Here is a 21,867-nt window from a genome sequence, read left to right on the forward strand (position 1 = left end):
AATTAAGGAAACGAGCAAATAAAAGTAGCTAATACAATAAAGAAATAGCATAGGGGGGAAATAACTATAAAATGAAAGAAACTGCAAATGAAGGAAATAATTTTGTGGTAACTACAACCAGAATTCCCTCTGTACTCCCCTCTGCATCCCTTCCTCAAAAAGCATGGAATGACCATGAGAATCTAAGAGAGAGTTGAATGACTTAACAAAATAAAGGAAAAGAAAACTAAGGAGTGAAATTAAAGTTCTTGATGAAAAACCAAGGAGAATTGGATGGCTTGGGGCAGAGGCTAAAAATCCTTAACAACAAACTTGTGATTTTGAGGAGCTACAATTTTTTTTTACAAAGTGGGAAGTAGGGAGAAGGTCTTGAAGATGGAAATGTCATTATCATGAGCTTAATTTCTCCCAGAGATTAGAAGCAAAAGAATATTGCTTATAAGAAGAAATACCTACATTATATCTCCCAGAAAGCTGTGTGTGATCCTGCAGTGTGATGGTATCACTTAACTCAGACTTGGAGTGAATACAGAGGCTCTGTAGCCTGGGACATCACAATCTCTTCTGAGACTGACTGAGGCATCAGAAACACAGGCAAAAGAGGAAATGGAAATAAGGGCGAGGGTGGAGGGTCGGACTAAGGGTGCCTTAAACTCTTAAATTCAAATGATAACTGTGAGAATTGCAGCAAGAAGTGTTCACCCATCATCACCAAGGAGACAGAGCTCTATAGTTCTAAGGTGTTTGGGGGTTTTGTTCATTTGTTTTTATTTTCAGGCTATTGGGGTGAAATGATTTGCCCAGGTTCAAACAGTTAGTACAAGTCTGAGATCTGATTTGAACTCAGGTCCCCGAGACACCAGAGTCAATTCTCTGTCTCCACCTAGCTGCCCTTAATGTGTTTGTTTCATTTTTTTTCTTTGTACCTTCTTTGCCTAGCACAAAGTAGATAATAAACAGATGTTTAATGGATTTAATTTATATGCTGAAATTGAAGGGGAAATACCGTAGTTCCCTGGGATTTCCACAGACAAAAGCAGTTGAGGGAGGTGAGGAGGGAATAATCCTAAACCCTTAAACACTATTGGGATATCATTGGGACAGATGAAAAATACCAAAAGAATTTCAAGGACATTATCAGCTGCCTCATGAATGCACTGCCAGTGTTGGCTTTTGCAGATTCAAGCAAAATCTTTGTGATTCACGCTGATATCAGTTATTAATTATACACTAGCAGAGTGAAAGTCACTAGAATCCTATTGCATTTTCCAATCAGGGATTCCTAGATAGCAAGGCTTATATTACCATATCCAAAAATTGGAGCTCTTGGCTTTGAAGAGAGAAGCTACAAGAGTGTGTAGATTTCAGTGTTTGAACAGATGGATTCAAGTACTAAGTTAGATGCTGCCTATCAGAGCTACAGCAGAAGATACAAAACTTTATCCAGGTAGTGAACAGAATGGAGCAAACAAAACACAATGACTTCAGAAAACAACAAGAAATATCAAAATAAAGTGAAAAGATTTTAAAAGCAGAAGAAAATATAAAGCATCTACCTTAGAAGGCAACTAAAAATAAGTCCAGAATAAATTAAGAACCATTGGATTCACTGAAAACTATGTCCAAACAAAAATCCTAGGTATCATATTTCAAGAAATCACAAAACTGCCTAGATCTATTAGATCCTTCGGGGAAAGTAACAATTTAAAGATCCACCAGTCATGAAAGAAACCCTCAATTAAAAACAGGCAGAATGGCATAACCAAAATCCAGAACATACAGGTCAGTGAAAAAACTACTGCCTGAAACTAAAAGAAAGAGTTCAAGTATCAAAGAATCATAGTCAGGGTCATACAAGACTATGGCATAATTTTTTATAAAGGAGAGAAGATTTTGAAATATGATATTCTAAAGGCAAAAGATAAAGGCTTGCAACCAAGAATAATTTATTTTGCAAGGCAATATAATCCTAAAGGGGAAGGGAAATGGACCTTTTAATGGGGAAAAAAAAAGATAAGTAGAAGCCTGGAACATAAACACAACAGCCTAGAGGAGCCTAGAAAGATAAAAACATTCAAGTAATTGGAAGGTACTAAATGCTGCTGAAGTGCTTATATTCTAATAGGGGGGAGAAGAATCGTATCCTTTTAGAAACACAACATTTTTAAATGTTACAGGAGTTAAGAAAGACAGACAACGTTTGAAGTGGTTTCATTCTTTTGTTTGTTTTAAATCAAAAAATAAAAGAAGGGGGAAAGGAATAATTCAGGAAAAAATGAACAGAAATTTACCTTTTCTCATTAAAGAAGAAGGGTATATACATCCTTGCATACAAATAGAAAATTTAGAGCACAAAGCAATAAAAACAGTGGGAAAAAGGGATGTAGAAGGAACATGAAGAGGGCAGATAAAGATGGAAATGAAAAACATATTTCAGCTTTTTAATGTTATTCATAAATGGGGAATTGAAAGTAAATCATAAAAATCAGTAATAGTCTAGTTGAGGAGAAGAAAGGACAGGAAATAAGAGCTGACCACTAGTTCCTAATGTTAATCGATCATATTCCTTCTCTTTCTTCAACTTCTTTTTTTGTAAAGAAGTTCTAAAAATAAAAAATGAAGAGTTTGGACCCCAGGGACTCAAATTACAAACCCCAAAAGACAATCTAGTATTGAGAGAGTGGCATAAGTTGGAATTAAAAAATAGAGCACTGTAGTCAACAATTAGCGATCCATCACCACAAAGAAAGCAGTTGTTGCTAACTGTGGCTATGAAAACTCTCGATAATGGTTTTGGACACGTGGACCAAAAGAGAACTTTGGGGTTGGTACAAATTTGATTCTATTGGCCCAAGAATGGAGGGAGATGCGTGTAGGGTGTATTTTTTAAAATGTGCTCTATGTGTTCATGAATGAATCTTTCTTTTACTGCTTATCTGGAAAATCTAAGAACTAGCCAGTCTTTGGAGCTTGTGCGTATAGACATTTTATCTTTGAAAAGAGGTAGGTAGAACAAGAACAACATTCTGGTGGCAGATCATCTTAGTCCCTGTACACTGAAACCAGAAATCTTCTCCATTTCCCAACGTGGTGTAGGAAAGTATTCTCGGGGTATAGTTTCCCTGCCAGGATCCTTTCTGAAAAGTCAAGTCTTTGAAAATAAGTCCATTAAGGAGGTGGATCAGTTAACTGAGGCAAATGCATAGCAATGGCCTTAGCTGAGAAATTCTCAAAGGGGAACAAGTAAGAATCTGACACGAGTTCAATCTCAGTAAATCTGGGAAGAAGCTAGCATCCTGCTAAGGAATCTTGCTGTCCAGAGAAAATATAAGATAGTAAGAAGTAGACTGGCCAAGAGCCACCCTTTCCAAATGCTAGTAAATATACTCTCAACAAAATAGTTCCATAGCACAGAGAGAACCTTGTAATAATGATACACCACAATTACCATTGCTCACATGGGAGCCAGCCTGATTATCTGGAGGACAAGAACAATGCAGGGACTACCAAGGACCTTTGAGACAGGCCTATCCAGCAGTTGCAGATCAACACTCAAAGCCAGATGATAACACATAGGGAGAGAACCCTTGGGGCCAATTTAAAAAGAAACTGCATGGTAGTAACCTCTTGAGAGTTTGGGAAGCCTCCCAAAATCAAAGCTTACCAAGATCAAGGGGAAACTCTGCCTAGCCAAGGAGGAAGGCCTGAATCCTGGGGCTGCCCTTTTCCTGCCCAATTTTCCCCCGGAGGAGGCCTCAAGAAGTTATGTATTGGGCTCTACAGCCTAAATCATCCAGGAGGTCAAAACTGAGACAGTAGGACGTCTTAGAATAAGGGTGCTGATTAGATGGCAGCATGTGCTTGGACACACACACACACAAACACACACACACACACACACACACACACACACTCTCTTAAGAGGAAAAGTAAGCTTTTCTTAAGAGATTCACAGTTTCATGTACAATTCTCTTTCTCTGTTCTACTTGGTATGTATAAAGATTATAATAGAAAAGATTTTTTTAAAGGAAGCAGGTCCCCAGAGTAGAATCAAGACTCTAAGGTCGGGGTTTAGTATGACTTAGGATGCTACAGGAGAAAGAAGAAAGCTAACATCCAGCGATGAAGCGCGTGTAATAGTATAGCTACATATTTGGGTACGCCGTGACCCTTTGTAACACGTACAATAGCAATTTCTCTGTGTGCCTGGTGTATGGTAGGAGACTAATGTAGGTGCCATATATGGTAAGCCTATATACATTTCAGATGATCTCCAGAAAAACACTATATACTAACTGATGCACATCAATGAGGTGTGTAAGAAGTTTTGCACGTGACTGGCAGGCACTACAGATTTGTTTTTTTCTTTAACTGTACAGAATATATTTGTAGACTGCAGGTCCCACAATGCTTGGGAGCTTCAATCATTGGATTATATTTCCCAGAAGGCTGTGTGTGAGACTGCAGCATGGAGATATTGCCCAACACAAATTCTAACAATGAAAGGTTAAAAAAGCTTTATGACTTTTGCATGAAAGGCTTAAGCAGGCAGCGATAGAAACAGAAGCAGGAGAAAGAGCAGCTGCATAGAGAGAAAGGAAGCAAAGGGAGCAGGGCTGGGCTAGTCACAACCCAAGAATCCATCAGGGCCTTGAGGATGTTTTCAACAATTCTGACAAAAGACTTCAGTTGGCATCTGGCCAAGAGAAGTCAGTCAGTACTCTCTAGCCCTGATGGCTTTGAGACTGAAGGGGGAGCTAATTAAGCAAAGCATTCTGGGACCCAAAGTTTCAACACCAGTGTTGTGAGTTTATCTGTGTTCCTCTCCCATTACATTGGATATACAAAGGAATTAAACATGGCGATGACCAGAGTACTCCTGGAGACATGGGAAATGGCAGTCATTTATGTAAGCTATGCAGTTGCTTTGCAGCCTATATGATTGATCTATCGTATACAACTCTAAGAGACGATGTCATGTTGTATATACCTACCCTTGATCTCTGTATTTTGTTGAGAGTCTGAATCTTTACCATGGGATGTTGGTCCGCATGTATCCTCATGTAACCTGGGAATCTCTTTTACTATGTGTAATAAAACAGATTGTAGAATAACTGTCTGGAGCATATAAACGTTTTTATGCACCAGATAAAACGCGGGGATTGTAAAGTTTTTAACGGGGATACAATTTAACAGACACATGAAACAGAGGAGAGGACTGAGAAAACACTCACTTTCCCATGTTGCCATGGGCTCAAGGTGGAAGTGCTGATTAGAAAAGAGCAGATTGCCGAGTACCAGAAGAAAGGAGGTGCAGAGAGAAGCAGCAGCAGCATCCAAGCTTATGGTAGCTAGCAGAAGCTGTAGCGGCGGCAGAAGCTGTAGCGGCAGCAGAAGCAGTGGCGGAGGCAGAAGCAGTGGCGGAGGCAGAAGCTGTGGCGGAGGCAGAAGCTGTGGCGGTAGCAGAAGCAGTGGCGACGGCAGAAGCAGTAGCGGCGGCAGCAACGGCGGCAGGAGCGGCAGTAGCGGCGGCAGCAATAGTAGCAGTAGCTGCAGTAGTAGCGGCGGCAGAGGCGGCAGCAGAAGCGGCAGCAGTAGCGGCGGCGGCAGCACCGACTATAGCAGTAGCATCAGGAGCAGGACTAAAGCTGAGACAGATGCAGAATTAGCAGACAGAAGCCGGAGCAAGCAAACGGAAGCTGCGTGGGAATCCGGACAAGAGATGGGACGTCTTCATTGAAGTTCTACAGTTCCATTCACACGATTGAGACTTTCCCTAATTAGTGTTATGAGTTTACGTGTGGGTTCGGCTGACCCCTTTAGGAAGGAAGGAGAGTGGCCTTATTACCTGGCTACTAGATGCAGAGGGGACTTCCTTTTATGTCCTTTTCTGCTTGCCAGAAGGACATTTTCTATCCAAAATGCTTCTTAGTAGCTTTGGTTGCCCACATGTGAGCTTACTCAGTACCACTAGGGGAAAGCCAGGAATATACAAAATTCGGATATGCACAGGAAGAAAGAGACAGAAAGACAGACACCATTCGAGGAGTAAAGGCAAAACACAAGACATAGCAAAGTTATCAGAGAGAAGTTTCCCAAAAGCATACTTGTTTTGAAATATAAGCCCTCCTGAGCACTCAGGTTGCCACTGGTATCTAAAGGAACATGAGTTATACAGAACATGTACGGATATTCCTCACCTGCCACTGTCTAACCATGTAAGGAATGGCAGCAGGGTCACCATTACATTGAACCCTCAATAATCACGTCATAGTCACTCCTGCTGAGTCTCCACCAAAAAAGGAAGAGACAGAGAGGGGGATCCCTTTTGTATATCCACTGTGCCAGCAGTTCCTCCGTCTGAGCAACCCATTAGAGCCCTTTGTCATCTCAAATTTCAAGCCCTTTACACACACACCCCAAATCATATGGGGCAACACACCAGTCCCAAAATTCCCTCGCAGTCACTCTGAAACAGGTAGGGAATATTTGTACATGCTCTGTACAAGCTACATTACCTGGGCAATTAGGGCATCATTAGCTGTGGGCACTGGTTAATTCTCTTTTATAGGAAACACACAAAGCGATGCATTATTAGCTGTGGGCACTGGCTAATTCTCTTTTATGGGAAATATACAAAGCAATGAGTGATGTGTTTACTAGCTACAGAGTTTTCTAGTCTATGGATTGAAATGTCTCATTAAAGAATGCTAACACAAGAATCCTTTCGTCGGGACCTGAATCTTTGTTTCCTGCTAAAGACATAACACCAGTCTGTTCATCCTGGAAAACAATAACCTCAAAGTTGTATAGACTCGTGGGGGGTCATCTATTCTCTTTGCCCTCTTTGGGTAGGACCTCATATACACTCCAATAGGCAATCTCAGTCTATCTTAGTTTTATGGAACAGCTCTGTGTCCAGATTTTCCCCTTCCCTATCCCTCCAAGAGAATATCAGCCCTTTCAGAACAAAGACAATCTCGTTCTCATCTTTTTGTAGCCTTAGCACCTAGCACAGTGCATGGCACAGAGAAGGTGATTAATAAATGTTTGTCAAATGAATGAGTGAACTGTGAACAGGAAACAAGTGTGGGAAGAGGGGAGAGCAAAAGGAAACAATAGATCGGCGACTTCCTGAATGACAAGAAAATATAAAAGCACAATGAGCATGTAATGTATTTAATGGATTTGATGATTATGAAATGAGATGTTTGGGACATGCCATGTTCCATTTCCCATTTAGCTATTCAACAGAACTCTTGGGCAAACCCATTACCATCGATTTGTATACAAGACAGGCTAGCGATCTCTCGTGTGAGTCAAGATAACTGGCTTTTCTCTCTCTCTTTAGTCTGAAAAATCAAGCACATTTTAACAGAATAGTCATCACAAGATCAAACATGTTTTCTATTTTAGAAGATGTTATTTGGAAACTTCTAGGAACAGCCAGTAAGCACACCAACTAAACCAGGTCTGACCAGGAAAAAAAAAAATGAAAATTAGCTGAATGATCTAGGTAATTCCAGCCAAAACCAGATGGTTTGTAACTGAAATTAGCCAGAATGTTTTTTTTTTTTCTGATCATGCATACCTGCATAATTACTCCCCTTTTATTTCATTTTACCTGTGGAAACACAGTTGGAGTCTTAAATAGGAAAAACAAAGCAGCAGCGGGCACCATTTACCTGATGGCATTTATACAAGCAACAGTAAGGTTTGCTATCTCACGAAGCTCGGCTAGCCTAAAGAGCCACAATCAATTCAACGTATATGAGTAGTTTTCTCAATAGGTCAGTAGTTACTGTGATTTTTCAGCCTGTGAGCAGCAGTCAGCAGGCATCGCTCATCATCCTTGTCTGGGCTCTCTCGCAAGTGCTCGGTGGAGTGAAAACAGAGGGGTCGTGAATGCCAAGCTGGATATCAAAGAACCGAGTAGAGAACGTGACGCTGTAATTCCTGGTGTAGGTTTCCTGGACCGGGTAACAATCCTTGACAGTATAGATGCCAACCCATGTTTCAACTGTGAGAGGAAAGAATAGATAAATACAAACTCATGTTTTTGATATTTTTTAAGGAATAACAAGGAAAAGAATATAAGGCATCTCAAAAATCTTAGTGTAGTTTTAAGCTATCAAAGCTTACTAAGACTTTTGGGACACCCTATAAAGGCAATTTGGGAGAGAGTTGTTAATAGCAGGTGGACATGGGGCAGGGATGTGGAGAAGTCTCATGTTGGAGGTGGGAAAACTTGAATTCAGATCCATGATACTTCTCCCTTTGATTTCAGAAGAGATTTTATGCACAAATGAAAAAGTGCCCAGTGTTAGCCAGTGGGGAGGTAGCACTGCTCTACTCGATGCTCCATATACTAGCACTTCCTCCATTTTAATCCCAAAAAAGTGAGTTGCATAAGGGTGTGACTTCCAAAAGGCAATGAGGACTACTTTTCCATTTTAACTATTTCAATCCTAAGGGTCAAAAAATTCTCCCTTTACTTTCCCCAAACTCATAAGCATCTATTTTGCAATAAGTCCCATTTGTCCTAGTCAACTGGCACAATCCTTTGCATGGAGGAGGCTCTTGTTAAATGTTGGCTCAACCTAATTTCCTACCTGGCTTCAGTCAGTCCTTTTGGAATCTCTGCCAGAAATGGGCAGAGACAGGTAGCTACATCATGATACTTTGAGCTGAATGGCAGCCCCTTTGGGGTTTCTAAGTAGGAAACTTTTGAAGTACTTAAGTAAGCTTTTCAAATTTCCCTAAGAATCACCTTTCTTGGAAAAGTTCCAACCAGGGCTTTGCAAGGTTTCTTGGAACAGAGTCTAGTGCTACAACAACTGTTCTTTCTTTGGTCCAAAAGACATGCACTTACATTTCCGGGCTGGCTTCCTGTCTGACCATTCCTGTACCATGATCTGGTCCTGAGGGCCCCCGATGTAATACTGGTCTTCATAAGTTGAGTTTGGGGGGATATCCAGAGGATCCCATTGGTCAGTCAAAGCAATCTTAGAGCACAGCTTGGTGGCCTGGTCAATCTGAAACATCACTGCATCTTGATAGAGGAAAATATATTCAAAGAACCTGAAAAATAGGTCCAAAAAAAGATAATCAATATTTTTTGACTTGTTGTATGTTTTAAACCAAAAGACCTTTGACATAAATCAAAGGATTTCTAAAAGAAAAAAAATGGGTAATTTTGTCCTACTACAGCAGTTTCTGCTTCTGCCCCTGCCCCTAACCACTCACTCAATCAACAAGACATCATTCAATGTTTTCCAAGTGCCAGTCACTGTTTACCAAGGCAATGGGGATGCAAGCACAACAAAACCATCCCTGTTTCTGATGAGCTTCCATTCTCACTTTCCTCTGAGACTCATTTTTCCTATCTGTAAAATGAAGGGGTTGGAGAAATCATATAAATACGTAAGACAGTAGTACAGCTGTGTTTCTGGTTTTTATAAGCTATGAAGCTTTTATGAGTTTAAGCCCTACAGCAAAATACAGTGGAAATTTGGCTTCAGAAGACCTGAATTCAAACCCTGGTTCTGCCTTTCATTCCCTGGGATCTGGAATAAATCATCGGGTCTCTCTAGACTTCAGTGTCCTCAGCTCTAAAATGTAGATGTTGGACAGGATGACCTCAAAAGCCCTTTCAAGATCCCAATCTGTGATGCCATGATTTATCACATGATTCCTGTGGGGAAAGGGATCCCAAGTGCTGACCCATAATAAATGCTTGTTGAATGAGTGAATGATTGGTGGGTAAAGCAGAAACAACCAAGTCATCATCTGTGTTTGTCAATATATGCAATATTCCCTATCTACAATCCTATACCACTGCAAAGGAGGAAGGGAGTTGCATATTCTCACTGCTTTTCAGGGCCCCAGGCAACTCCCTAAATGATGATGTTGTAGAATTAATATCACCTTGCATTGGTTTAAAAAAAATTCTTGACTGGCAACTCCTTATATGAAAAAATATGACGAGACCCTTTCTCCCTCCCTTTTCTCCCCCATCCCTCCCCCTCCCTTTTTTCCTCCCACTCTCCTTCCCTCCCTCCCCCCACCCCACACACAAGATGAACAGAGAGCTCACATACACTTAAGAAATATTTTTGCTTAAACAGAAACGTACACTGAGGGGCAGGGGTAGAGAATTTGTCACACAATAAGGCATTATCTCCCATTAACAACTTATGATGAATGTTTTTCTCTAATTAGTCATTTTACTTATCACCACGTCCCCAAGAAAACTGTTCCCTTATCCAGGATGTCAGTTAACAGTCTGCTGTTCCCAAACTACTGATCTCCAAAGATAGGACTTTCAATAAAATAACCACCAAACTAAAAAAGTGTTTAATATTACCTGAAAGGATTAAAGGATATAATTTTAAAAGTGTATGGTTAAAAAAAAATCTATGAGTGGCTTATTTATTTTTCATTCAAAGACAGTAATAACAAGATGAGATCTATAAATAATGTTGCTCTAAAATGAGAGCCTGGCACTTTCATGCATGGGGAAAGGTCACTTTAGACTCCTCCAAGAAGGTCAAAGCTGCCTCACAGAGGCTCATGTGAACACTAATGCAAACATTACTGCCCAACAGTCAAGACAAGAATCAACTGGAGACTTTTAATGGTTATATGGACTTTCTATGCTGGCCATTCTCTAGCAGTTCCTTAATATGCACTACTGGACAAAACCCATTGGTAAGATCTGCTATTCTCAAAGCACAGCTCTTTTCTTATTCTTCATCCCAGAGGATACTCCATTTTTGACTCAGTATTCGATGCCTAGAATGCCCATCTAAGAGGCCCATCTGCCTCTTAGAATTCTTTATTTCCTCCAAATCTCTACTTAAATATAAAGCTATTTCTAATCACCGCCATATATATAACACATGAGTGTGGTGCTTTGTATGGGTTTTTTGGTGGCTTACATGTTGCTTCTTCCCCCAAAATGGAAATTCTTTAAATAAAGGAACTATTTCTTTCAATGAACAATTCCTGAGACATTGAGTACTTAATAAATCCTATTTTGCTGCCTGAATTAGGATGGTTTGTTGCCTCGTTATTAAAACAGTGTCAGCACCACAAGGTGGGGGACAAAGGAAAGGGAAAAAAAGAGGACCCCAGAAGAAAGAAGACTTTGCTTGGAGTGAATGACATGATAATAACTGACAAAAGTGAGGAGAAACTCTTGAATTCAAATTTGACTTCTGTTTTTCAAGGTTGATGGATTTTTACACTGGAAATAAAAGAACAAAAATCATTGCTAGGGACTGGAAATTGAAAATAAATGCAGAACAAATGGAGAATACTTTGCTGTCCTTGAGAGATGAACTGGATCCTCAGATTCTGAAAGAAATGATGTATGAATCAAAGAAAAATGAGAAAGGAGGAGACTGACAAAGGACAAATGGTGTCCCAGTTTTCAAAAAAGAAAAAAGAATAGAATGTGCAAACTATAGGCCACTCAGTTTGATTTCCATTGCTAGAAAAACACTAGAATAAATCATTAAAGAGATGATTAATTAATCATTAATAAAGAAGTGGTGATTCCAAAGAGCCAGCCTGGCTTCAACATGAAAAGGCCTTCCAAAACTAACTTCATTTCCTTTTTTTTCCTGGAGCATTTGGGGTGAAGTGACTTGCCCAGGGTCACACTGCTAGGAAATATTGTCCAAGGCCGGATTTAAACTCAGGTCCTGACTTCAGGGCCAGTCCTCTATCCACTGTACCATCTGGCTGCTCCTTCATTTCCATTTTTTGACAAGATGAGTAAACTAACAAGTGAAAATAATGTGGTGGATATAATTTGACAACTATTTTGATCAAGTATTTCTGTGAAGAAAATAAAGAAATACAGATCAGATAATGGGATTGGATGAATTGGAAACCTGTTGGATAGCTAAAGTCAAAGAATAGTCGTAAATATAACATTAGGAGGAGCAGCTAGGTGGTGGAGTTCTGAGTGCACTGGCAGTTAGGAGGATCCAAGTTCAAATTCAGATTCAGACATTTGACACTTACTAAGCTATGTGATCCTAGGCAAGTCAATTAAGCTTGATTGCTTCAACAACAACAAAAAAAGAGGGGTCAGCAGTCACTGTTGATATGGCAAGAGACCTACAATAGAGTACCCCAGGGGTCTGTGCATGGCCCTAAGCTCATAAGCATTTTTATCAATACTTAGTATGAAGCTGTAAATAACATGCCCATCATATTACCTGATGCACCAATTTCGAGGACTGCCCAATGCACTAAATGAGAGAGGCAAGATCAAAAAGATTGGCCTGAATCTAACAAGCTGATCTTCAAAAAGGAATAAAGATATTAGGTCTTAAGTATATTTTTAAAAATTAAAAATCAACTTTAAATTTTTTTAGGATTTTAAAAATAAACTTTTCAAGTATAAGATGGAAGAAACATGTTATAAAAAGTTGTTTTAGAGAAAATTTATCTGCACATTAAAGTGGACTCCAAACTTACTATGAGTTAACAATGAGGAAGCAGCCAAGAGGACTAAAACAAACATGGGATACATTAAAACAGAAACTATTTTCAAGAATCAGAAAATAAAGTTCCAACTGTATTCTGCCCATAGTCCCTAGAATAAGATATAAGCTTTTTTTTTTTTTTTTTTTTTTTTTGGCTTATAAAGTCCTTTATAACCTATTCCCAAGCTATTTCTCCAGTCTCATCAGACATGACTTCCTCCCTACCTTCTATGATTCCCAACCCAACTCCTGGGTTCTGGGCTTTTGCATAGACTTTTTTGCAGGCCTGGAATGACCACAGAAACTCCCTCTCTTTCTTCAAGAGAAGCCCAAGCAGCACCATGTATATCAAGACTTTTCTGATGCCCCCCCAACTACATTTCATTTCATCATGGTTTTGTGCTTTCTCTGGATTTACTTACATGTTTTCATGTTGTCTTCAGTATAATATATGAGTTTCTTAAGAGAGGAGACTATTTAATTTATTATATTGTTATCCCCAGAACCTAGCTCAGTGTCTGGCATAGAGCAGGCACTTAATATTTACTGAATGATTAAAGATGTCCATGGTTGTCCCCAAAATATAAGTAACTACAGAGATAATTTAGTTTGTGGGGGGTGTAGATCTCTTTACTCCACATAAAGCTAACCCAGTTTTTCAAAATAGAGCAACTTAGAAGAAAGGTGTCCAGAAGAAATATTAGTCTGATTGCAAAAGGACTTTGGCATTTGTGGGAGAATCTGGATGGCTTTACTTGTTTAAAATGCAAACCAATAGATTAGTAATGCCTGGCTCCAATGTCTAGTCAGCTCCTACTCTGTGACTCTCCAGAGGAAGCCTTGGGTTGGAGCCATTTGCCCCTTCTGATGCACTTGAAGCTGGGGTTACACCCTGGAATTAGAATGAAGCAGGAAGAAAAAGAAATCTTCAAAGTAATAATCTGAGACATATATTCTCTATGTCCATGTCAGATCTTACAACACAGATGGCTTCCTGCTGGACCTTATACCTAAGAACCCAAATCCAAATGATGATTTCAAGTTCGATTTTGAGATCTCTGAAATGACCGGCCTCCTCAACTGTTACCAGTTCAAAAGATAAAATAGTGGCCAAGAATTCTGAGAGCATTGTCCAAAAATATGTTTGGATATGCAGAACACTGGCAATGAGACTGGGGAGTGGACATTTCTTTCAGGGCAAAAACACCCTCCCAAACTCTATTCCTGGGGTCTTACCATAACACTGTACATTGCTTTATGCCCCCTCCAAATTAGATGACCTACACTTCCCAACCACAACCCCCATTCTCAGTTCTTAGCTTTGTTCATATGCTTCCTTAAATGTATAATGCCCTCCCCCAACGCCCTCTCCACTTGATCTCCACTTATTTTCCCAACTGGGAAGCCCAATGGAAGAGAATGTTAGCATCTACCTCAGAGATTTGTTATAAGAATTAAATTAGTCAATATACATAAAATAATTTGAAAATCCTAAAAGTGGGGGCAGCTAAGTGATGCAGTGGAGAGAGCACCAGTCCTGAAGTCAGGAGGACCTGAGTGTATATCTGGCCTCAGACACTTAACGCTTCCTAGCTGTGTGACCCTAGACAAATCACTTAACCCCAATTTGAAAGAAAGAAAGAGGAGAGAAGAGAGGGGGAGGAGAGGGGGGAGGAGAGAAGGAGAGGAGGGAGGAGAGGGAGAGAAAGGAAAGGAGAGAGAGGGGAAAGAGAGAGAGAGGGAGGGAGGGAGAGAGAAAGAGAAAGGGAGGGAGGGAGGGAGAGAGAGAGAAAGAAAGAAAGGGGGAGAGAGGGGGGAGAGAGGGAGAAAGAGGGAGAAAGAAAAAGAAAACCCTAAAAGTGCTCTATGAATGCTACCTGCTATAATGATGATGATGATGATGATGATATCAATGGTGGCTAATTGCATATTTAATCACTCAAATGGAGCCATAATCTTCTCCATTTGGAGGATCCCATTAATGATTCAGATCAGACCCTCCTGTGGGGTCCTCATCCATGTCCTCCCAAAAGTTCAACACACAAATCCATCCACTAGGCAACCTCATCATCTCAAAGTCATGAGTCAATAAGTTTCCTTTAAAAATTATTACAAAACCACTGAGCTACATTCTCTTGTAGTATGCCTACACTCAATAGTAAGGCAGAAGCTGAATGTTATTAACCATCAAGCCACGTGTTCTTGTCCTATACATACAACTAACTTCATTGGAGTCCTGCAAAAATTCATATGTGAGGAGTCCATAAGTGTCATACAGTTTGGATCACGTGCCTCATCCTGAGGGAGAAATAGGAGACAGCATGAATGAGGTCAAAAAAATCATCTCAACTATTATGTCCCTTTAGAGATAACATGGTACAAGAAGCATGGTGACTTCCTAGGCCCACATATCAACAACCGGCAAAGCCATGGGCAAAGCCCAGGACCCTGAGCCCAAGAGTCCTGGGAACAATAAACCATGCCCTCCCCCAACCCAGGCTGATATGTTTATCCCAGACTATTGTCATTGAGAGCAACAACATATGTCCAGAAATAGACCCACTCTCTCCATTACCACCAATGCTGTCCTGTGGTCAACTGCCAATGGGGAGGGTGAGAATAGTGGCAACCCCCAGACTCTCAGCCCTGCTTCCAACCAGACCCTACAGCCACGCATCTCGGCTTTTATGGAGATGCCTCCTGGAGACACTGCAGCCCCCACCTTCTTAGCACACAAGTGTGCCCCGGTTTCTTCAGATATAAAATAGGAATAATATTAGCATCTGCCTCAGAGATTTGTTATGAGGATTAATCAATATAGAAAATACTTGGAAAACCTGATGTTCCTGAAGAGCTGGAAAAGAAAGACCTGACTCCCCAAATCCTAGACACTATCAGATGACTCAATATCAGAAATGGCTATTGGAGATGACATTTAAAATGAAATGTTTACCTTAACATTTACCTGGACATTGCACCAAGGCCCAGAGGTCCTTTCCCTTTGCTTTGCAGTTGAAACCCTCCATGTGTCATCTCCTGATTACAACAAGAGCTCCTGAATTTTCTATTTCTAACCCCAGGGCTTAGTACACAGTAAGCGCTTAATACTTTTTTCATCCATTCAAGGTACTGAGACTTTTCCTCTCGACTCTTCTTGTTTCCCAGGTTTTGAGTTAAAATAAGAGGCCAGAAAAGGCAGAAAACCCCCAAACCAAAAAAGCGTCAGCTATAGCCCCTCCACTCCCACCACAGTGGGTGGCTTTATCTCAAAGGCTTATGAAGTGATTTAATATTTTCCATCTCAGGGAATACAGAGCCAGGAAAGGCTTGATCATTCCACAGCAACAATTGGTGGTATTTTTCCAAACCATTTACAAGCTAGACATGAAGTTAAAAAAAAAAACCAAAAAAAAAAAAAAAAAACTGGGGCTTTTAAGAAAAAGAAAGATCAGGAAATCCTAGAGCCCTGTTTTTCAATTTGTTTCTTGTTTTTTATTCATGCTGCCCCATCATCACATGTCAATCACCTACTGGCTTCCTGGAGGGTTTTATTTGTTTGTCTGTTTTGTTTTATTTTTCCCTTTCAGTCACTCCTAAATACCCTGATTGTTCGCCAGAGAGCCCAGGTCTTTTCTGGGAAAGACGGACTTAATCTGGGCAATCTCAGCCCCTCACCCATTCCCACAGTCAGCCTCAGTTCCCAGTGGAGACAATGCTGAGAACTCTGCTGAGACTTGGTTCACTCACATCTAAGTAATTGCTATAACCTTGTTAGAATGGAAATGTTTGATTGACCTTCCCCTTTGGACACAAACCAGCTTCATTGAGTCCTGAAAACGTCAAACAACAAAATTCAGATTGTTTTTGCTAACTATGCCTTCTTCTTCATGTGTCTGACACTCAGACTGAAACGTGCTGAGGTCTGATTTCACATCTATAATTGAGATCATATTGTTTGCCTTCTGAGCCAGTTGAGTGGGGGGAGGCTTGGGGAGGCAGAGAATTTAAAACTCAAAATTGAAAAAACAAAAAATGTTTTAATTTTTTTTCTAAATGAAAAAAATAATAATATACTGAGATCTCCCCAGTTTCTCTTTATGAATCTTTTGTTCTGTTCTGTTTTGTTTTGTTTGGGGGGGGGGTCAGGTTTACAATTTATTCAGGACATAGTTGGATCTGTTGATCATTTCTCTTCCCAGGAGATGGGAGGGAGAAAAGTGTTTTATTGTGCTGGACGACACAAGCTTGAGGTTGGAGAGGATATTTCTAGGGCCAGGAGCAAGAAGCAAATAGTGTCAACAAGACAGTTAGTTTTGCTGACCCCCTCCCCAATTCCACTTTCTTTGTTTCAAGGGAAGACTTCGGCCAAGATCTGTAAAGGGACATTGGGGAGATGTGGGCTATTAGTGGCATCCATTTTACATATAGGGGGCAGTATGTCAGAGGATTGTACACAGCCTGGACAGCTCCTTCATATATCTGTTAGTTTTGTGAAGCTGAGACAGTGACTTAACCTCTTTGAGGCTCAGTTTTCTCATCTGTAAAATGAGAAAAATAATCACATCTATTTCGTGGGGTCTTTGTGAGGACCAAATTGCATAATATAGTCTTGTAAAATTTTAGCTATTATTACAGATGAGAAAACTGAGGCTCAGAAAGATTATGTCAATTTCCCAAGGTCCCAAAGCTAGCTAATGTCAAAAGCAAGATTTGAATTCAGGTCTTCCTGCCTACAATCTAGCACACTATACACCACATCCTCTTGTCTCTCAGGATTCTGGGTTATCTCCTCAAAAATCCTTCAAAAACTCCTTTCTTCCTACCATTATCTAACCTCCTCTCCCTAAACTCCAATGCTTTCTGTAATCTAAGACCATTTCCCAGCTTCGTCTCTCCATTCTTGCTCTCATGCAACTCCTCAAGGCTAAAATATCTTTTGCCAAGATGCCCAAATATCCCAGCTTTGCTTTCGACTTTCAAGGCCCACTTCTTTCCTGGAGTCTTTCTTGCTTTTCTTAATTCTCAGGGATCTTTTTTTTTTTTTTTCTCAGAACCCCATAAACAATTGAAGTCAATTTGCATCCTACAGTAAAGGCCTCCTTACCAACCTGTATTGCCTCTGATTTTGTGTATTAAACATTTGCCTTCCCAATAGATTGTGAGGCTTTGAAAGCAAGGAAAGCCCCTCAGGAGCTGGGCAAGCAAAAGAGTTCAGTGATGTCTGCTGACAGAATGACTCAAATTTAAATAACAACCCAAAACTTATCATGGCTCTCTGTTTCCTGCTATATTGAACTCATTCTTCTCTCCTTATTGTCCTTCTCCCTCTTCTCCAAACTTCAGCTCTAGCTCAGGAAAGATGTTGAGAGGGTCAGACATGTGAAGGAATCAAATTAGATGAAATTCAATAGTGATAAATGTCAAGTCTTACATTTACTTCCCAAGGAAAGGATGGAAAGCCTGGTTAGACAATAGAAAAGCTGGAAAAGACTTGAGGAGTTAAGGGAACTGCAAACAATATGAGTCAGCAGGGTGATGGCTCAGTGTCCAAAAAGGTGATGCAATCTTGGGCTGCATCTCCTAGTTTTTAGAGCTAAATGGGGGGAGGGGGGAGCACCCTATTTTGATCAGACCCCCTCTGAGGAATATAGTCAAGAGGCAGTAAGATAGCCTTTCCAGAGAAAAGTGACTGGACGGTGAACGGTCTCAACAAACCAGTTAGGACCAGTCAAAGGAACTGGAAATGTAAACATTTCCAGATTAAATGGAAATAACTGGATTCAGGAGATAAAAGACTTTGAATGTATTTGTTTTCAAGTACTTAAAATGGAGGAAGAATTAGCTTTGTTCTGCCTTTCTCCTCCCCAGGGCAAACCCCAAAGCAATGGGAAAAAGTCGTTACAGGTCTAATTTACCAAAGGGAAAGTAAAGGTAACCAGTAGGAAAAGGAGTGGGCAGAATGGTGTCTCCTCACTCCTGGGAAGTCCAGAAGAGCTGGGGCTCGATGGCATTTGGTAGAGAAATGCTTCCTTTCAGGTGTGGATTAGCTGGCTGCCCGGGGCCCCTCCCAGCTCAAAGGATTCCTGATTCTGTAAACCAAGGCTCCCAAGACCACACCCTTTTTCTATGGTTCAGCGCTCGTTCTGTATTTCTCGTTCTAGAGATCTAGAATGAGCTAATTTTTCATCTCTTTGAGTCACTGACTTCAGGATCCATTCAGAGGAAGGGCTGGGTCCAAACCCAGACTAAGTCTAGTCTAAGAACCTGAGCTCAAGTGCCTGGAGCTTCCACTAGCCTATGGGAAAACCTGTGTTCAAACTCTGCCTCAGACACTAGTTGCAAGGTCCTGAGCAAGTATATTAACCTCAGTTTCTAGAACTGGACAATGTGGCTGGGCAGAGCATCCAGGTTTCAGGGTAGACAAGTGTCAGCTTGCTTGACCTCTGGGCTCCCCGTGATTTGGAATCCGGTTCTCCCTTTTCCTGACCGCCCCCCTGTCGTTCCCCTCCTCCCCCAGCGTTACCTTGTCAGCGATGCAGCCTTTGGTAAACGGTGCTTTGCGACATCTCAGCTTCCTTTGTCTCCCCTTGCAGATGGCTTCTGCTTCCTAACTGCTGCTGGGTCCCCTCCCTTCCTCCACCGCCCCCCTCCCCAGTGCATTTCCACTGACTGGCCTGTCACCTGGACGTTCCCTGCCCTGGGGACAATGCGCGTGACTTGTGGCACTGTGCCAGGCTGCGGCAGTCTGACTCCCGGCCCTCCCTTCGGGTACCTCCCTTCGGGTGCCTCAAAGCTGTGCCAGGAGAACTGCCAGGAGCCTCCCCCGGGGATATAAATAGCAGAGCCAGGGGCAGCTGCCAGGGAGCCCGGAAAGGGCACGGTGGGGGAGCGCTGCTGCCCCGAAGGAAGCAGCCCGGGGCGCAGTTTGACAAAGGCGAGGTGCCAGGCGGGGCCGTGGGGGAAGGGGGCCGCAGAGCCCAGAATTCTCGCCCTAGCAACCTCGGCAGACAATACAGCGCATCCTTTGCAGAGGGAGGGCGGCTGCCCCACCCAACTGGGCAGATGCGCAAGCTGGCAGAGAGGACAAAGCTTATCGCCAGAAAACACCTGAGTCACGGAGAGCTGCAGACGGGAGTTTGGGGGGCGGGGAAGGGATAGGACAGGTCCCACCCCAACCGAATAAAGTCCTGCGCACAGCTCCCTTTGATTCTCTTCTCTTGCCCCATCCCGCCTTTCCCCCACCCTCACCCCCAGTTTAATCATCTCGAGCCAGTCTAAGCAACCCTTAAATGTCAAACTGGGGGCGAGCCCCGTCCTTTCTCAGTGGGATCTGGAATGAAAAGGAGGCGGCGGACCCCACGCACCCTCTGCCCCATCCCCGAGAGGAGAACTACAGCCAGGCAGGGCAGCCAGACCAGGTGCAGGGGTGCCCCCGCCCAAGCTTTCAGCCTCCCTGCTCCCCCCTCCCGCCTCGCTCCTCCACAGTGTCCCCCGACCCTTCCATTCCCAACCTCTCCAACCCCGCCGTGCTTTCCCCGCACAGCCCCGCAGGGTGCCCCCTTTCAGTGTGCCCCCTTTCACTACAGAGCTCCACCCGCCTTTGTGCCCTGTGCACTACATTGTTCTGCCTTGCCGCAGTGCGCCCCACCTCCCCTCTTTGCCGCAGTGCGCCCCCCACCGCCCCTTCTTGCCGCAGTGCGCCCCCCCCTTCCCGCCTGGCATGGCTGAGCCCCTCCCCGCTCCTCTTTGCCGCATTGCGCCCTTCCCCCAGCTCCTCCAATTGTCGCATTGCGCTCCTACCCCGCCTCCTCTCCCCACCGCACCCTCACAGTGAGCCCCCGCCTCCCCGCCTTGCTGCAGTGCGCCCCCCCTCTCTCTTTTCTGAGCTCCTCAATGAGCCCCACCCCCACCTCGCCACCTTGCCGCAGTCCCCCCTCCTCTTTGCCACACCCTTCAGAGCCCCTTCTCCTACCGCAGTGCACCCCCCACCTCCCCATTTTGCCGCAGTGCTCCCCCTCCTCTCTTTGTCCACCCTTCAAAGAGCCCGTTCCCATCCGCAGTGCGCCCCCCGCCTTTCTCCTTGCCGCGCCCTTCAGTGAGCCCCCTTCCACACCCAATGCACCCCCCAGCCTCTTGCCTAGCCACAATGCACCCCAAGTCTCGCCGCAGTGAGCTCGCCTAATCCCAGCCCCCCCCCACCGCAGCCTTCTCCCACGGCCCCCACGCCCCCATTGTCCCGCCAGAGACCCCGCACTTACCTCTTGCAGGGGATGAGAGCCTTCTTCTCCTCCAGGAGGCGGACGCGCTTCTGGAGGCCATCGTAGGAGAGCAGGGCCCGGGTGTTGCGGCCGCTGCTGTGCTCGTAGCGCACCTGCCGTCCTTCCCACTGCTGCGGAGCTTGGCATGGCGGCCCGGGGACCCCCACAGCCGGCTCGGGGCTGCAGAGACCACCCAGGAGCCAAGCCACCAGGAACGCACCAAGCATCCTTCTCCGTGCCGCCGGGACGGCGCAGGGGGCGAGGCGCGGCCGGGAGCCGAGCGGCGGGGACGGGGCAGGGCACAGGGCAGCGCGGGGCAGCAAAGGGCAGGGGGAGGAAGCGCAGCGAAGGGCAGTGGCTCCGACCCCGCCGTCCCCTCCCTCCCCTAGCCCGTCGGTGCACTTGCCGGGGGAGGGAGGGACGGAGGTCCGGGCGCGTGGGGAGAGGGCCGCGCCCCCGGTCCGGCTTCCCCGTGCGCGGGGAGCTGGCTGGAGGAAGCGGCGGGCAGGGAGCTCGCAGCTGGCTCCCTCCCGCTCCGACTCCGGCTGCGACTGCGGCTTCCTTCCCCCCCGCCGACTCTCTGCTGCCAACAGGAAATGCAGAGGCAAACGTGCCCGGCGCAGCCCAATGGGCATCCGCAGAGTGGACGTGCGGGCGGGGGAGGAGGGAGAAGTCGGGCAAATGCGGGAGGACTGCAGGCGCGGCGGGCGGGGCTGCAGCAGAAATGCTGGAGGGAGAAGCAGCTGCCCCGAGCTTCCCCTCGTTCCCCTGCCCCCCCCCAAAAAAAACCCCAAAATACCCCAAGGGGCATCTTGGCACTCCCCTGGACACCAGGTGGGGAGGCAGCCCAAGCACGGGCGGGGGGGGGGGGGGGAATTCGCCCTCAGCTTCATTTTAGACAAGGTGCTGGTGATCTCGGGGTCCCTCGTTTTTCAGACAAAGAATCGGAGGGTTTTAGGGAAGGGCAAGTAACGTACAGCGAGGTTGCGGGCAGGAAGGAGAGCATGGATTTGACCCAGGAGCCTTTGTCTTCAGGGGGGAAATTCCTGAATTTGAATCCTGGCTCTGTGTCTTACTAGCTGTTATTTAATTGATCTGAGCCTCAGTTT

General features: G+C 44.0%; 1 protein-coding gene across 1 annotated transcript; it reads right to left on the reverse strand.

Moving 5' to 3' along the window:
• Window positions 1–108: 108 nt before the first annotated feature.
• On the reverse strand, window positions 109–21,408 carry EPDR1 (ependymin related 1). Its single transcript, XM_031951966.1, has 3 exons — window positions 20,759–21,408; window positions 8,873–9,081; window positions 109–8,020 (listed from the first exon to the last, which is right to left on the reverse strand). The coding sequence occupies exons 1-3, from the start codon at window positions 21,391–21,393 to the stop codon at window positions 7,830–7,832; spliced, it is 1,035 nt and encodes a 344-aa protein (XP_031807826.1). The 5' UTR covers window positions 21,394–21,408; the 3' UTR covers window positions 109–7,829.
• Window positions 21,409–21,867: the final 459 nt, after the last annotated feature.

This window comes from Sarcophilus harrisii, chromosome 1, assembly GCF_902635505.1.
Source record: "Sarcophilus harrisii chromosome 1, mSarHar1.11, whole genome shotgun sequence".
Lineage (NCBI taxonomy): Eukaryota > Metazoa > Chordata > Mammalia > Dasyuromorphia > Dasyuridae > Sarcophilus > Sarcophilus harrisii.

Excerpts from the sequence above, each read along its gene's own strand:
- EPDR1 (XM_031951966.1), bottom strand. The coding sequence starts at position 21,393 with ATGCCCATTGGGCTGCGCCGGGCACGTTTGCCTCTGCATTTCCTGTTG. Across the intron at positions 9,082-20,758 it reads GCTCTCATCCCCTGCAAGAG|GTTCTTTGAATATATTTTCC; the intron begins GTAAGTGCGGGG and ends CCTATTTTTCAG. Across the intron at positions 8,021-8,872 it reads CAGGAAGCCAGCCCGGAAAT|TTGAAACATGGGTTGGCATC; the intron begins GTAAGTGCATGT and ends TTCCTCTCACAG.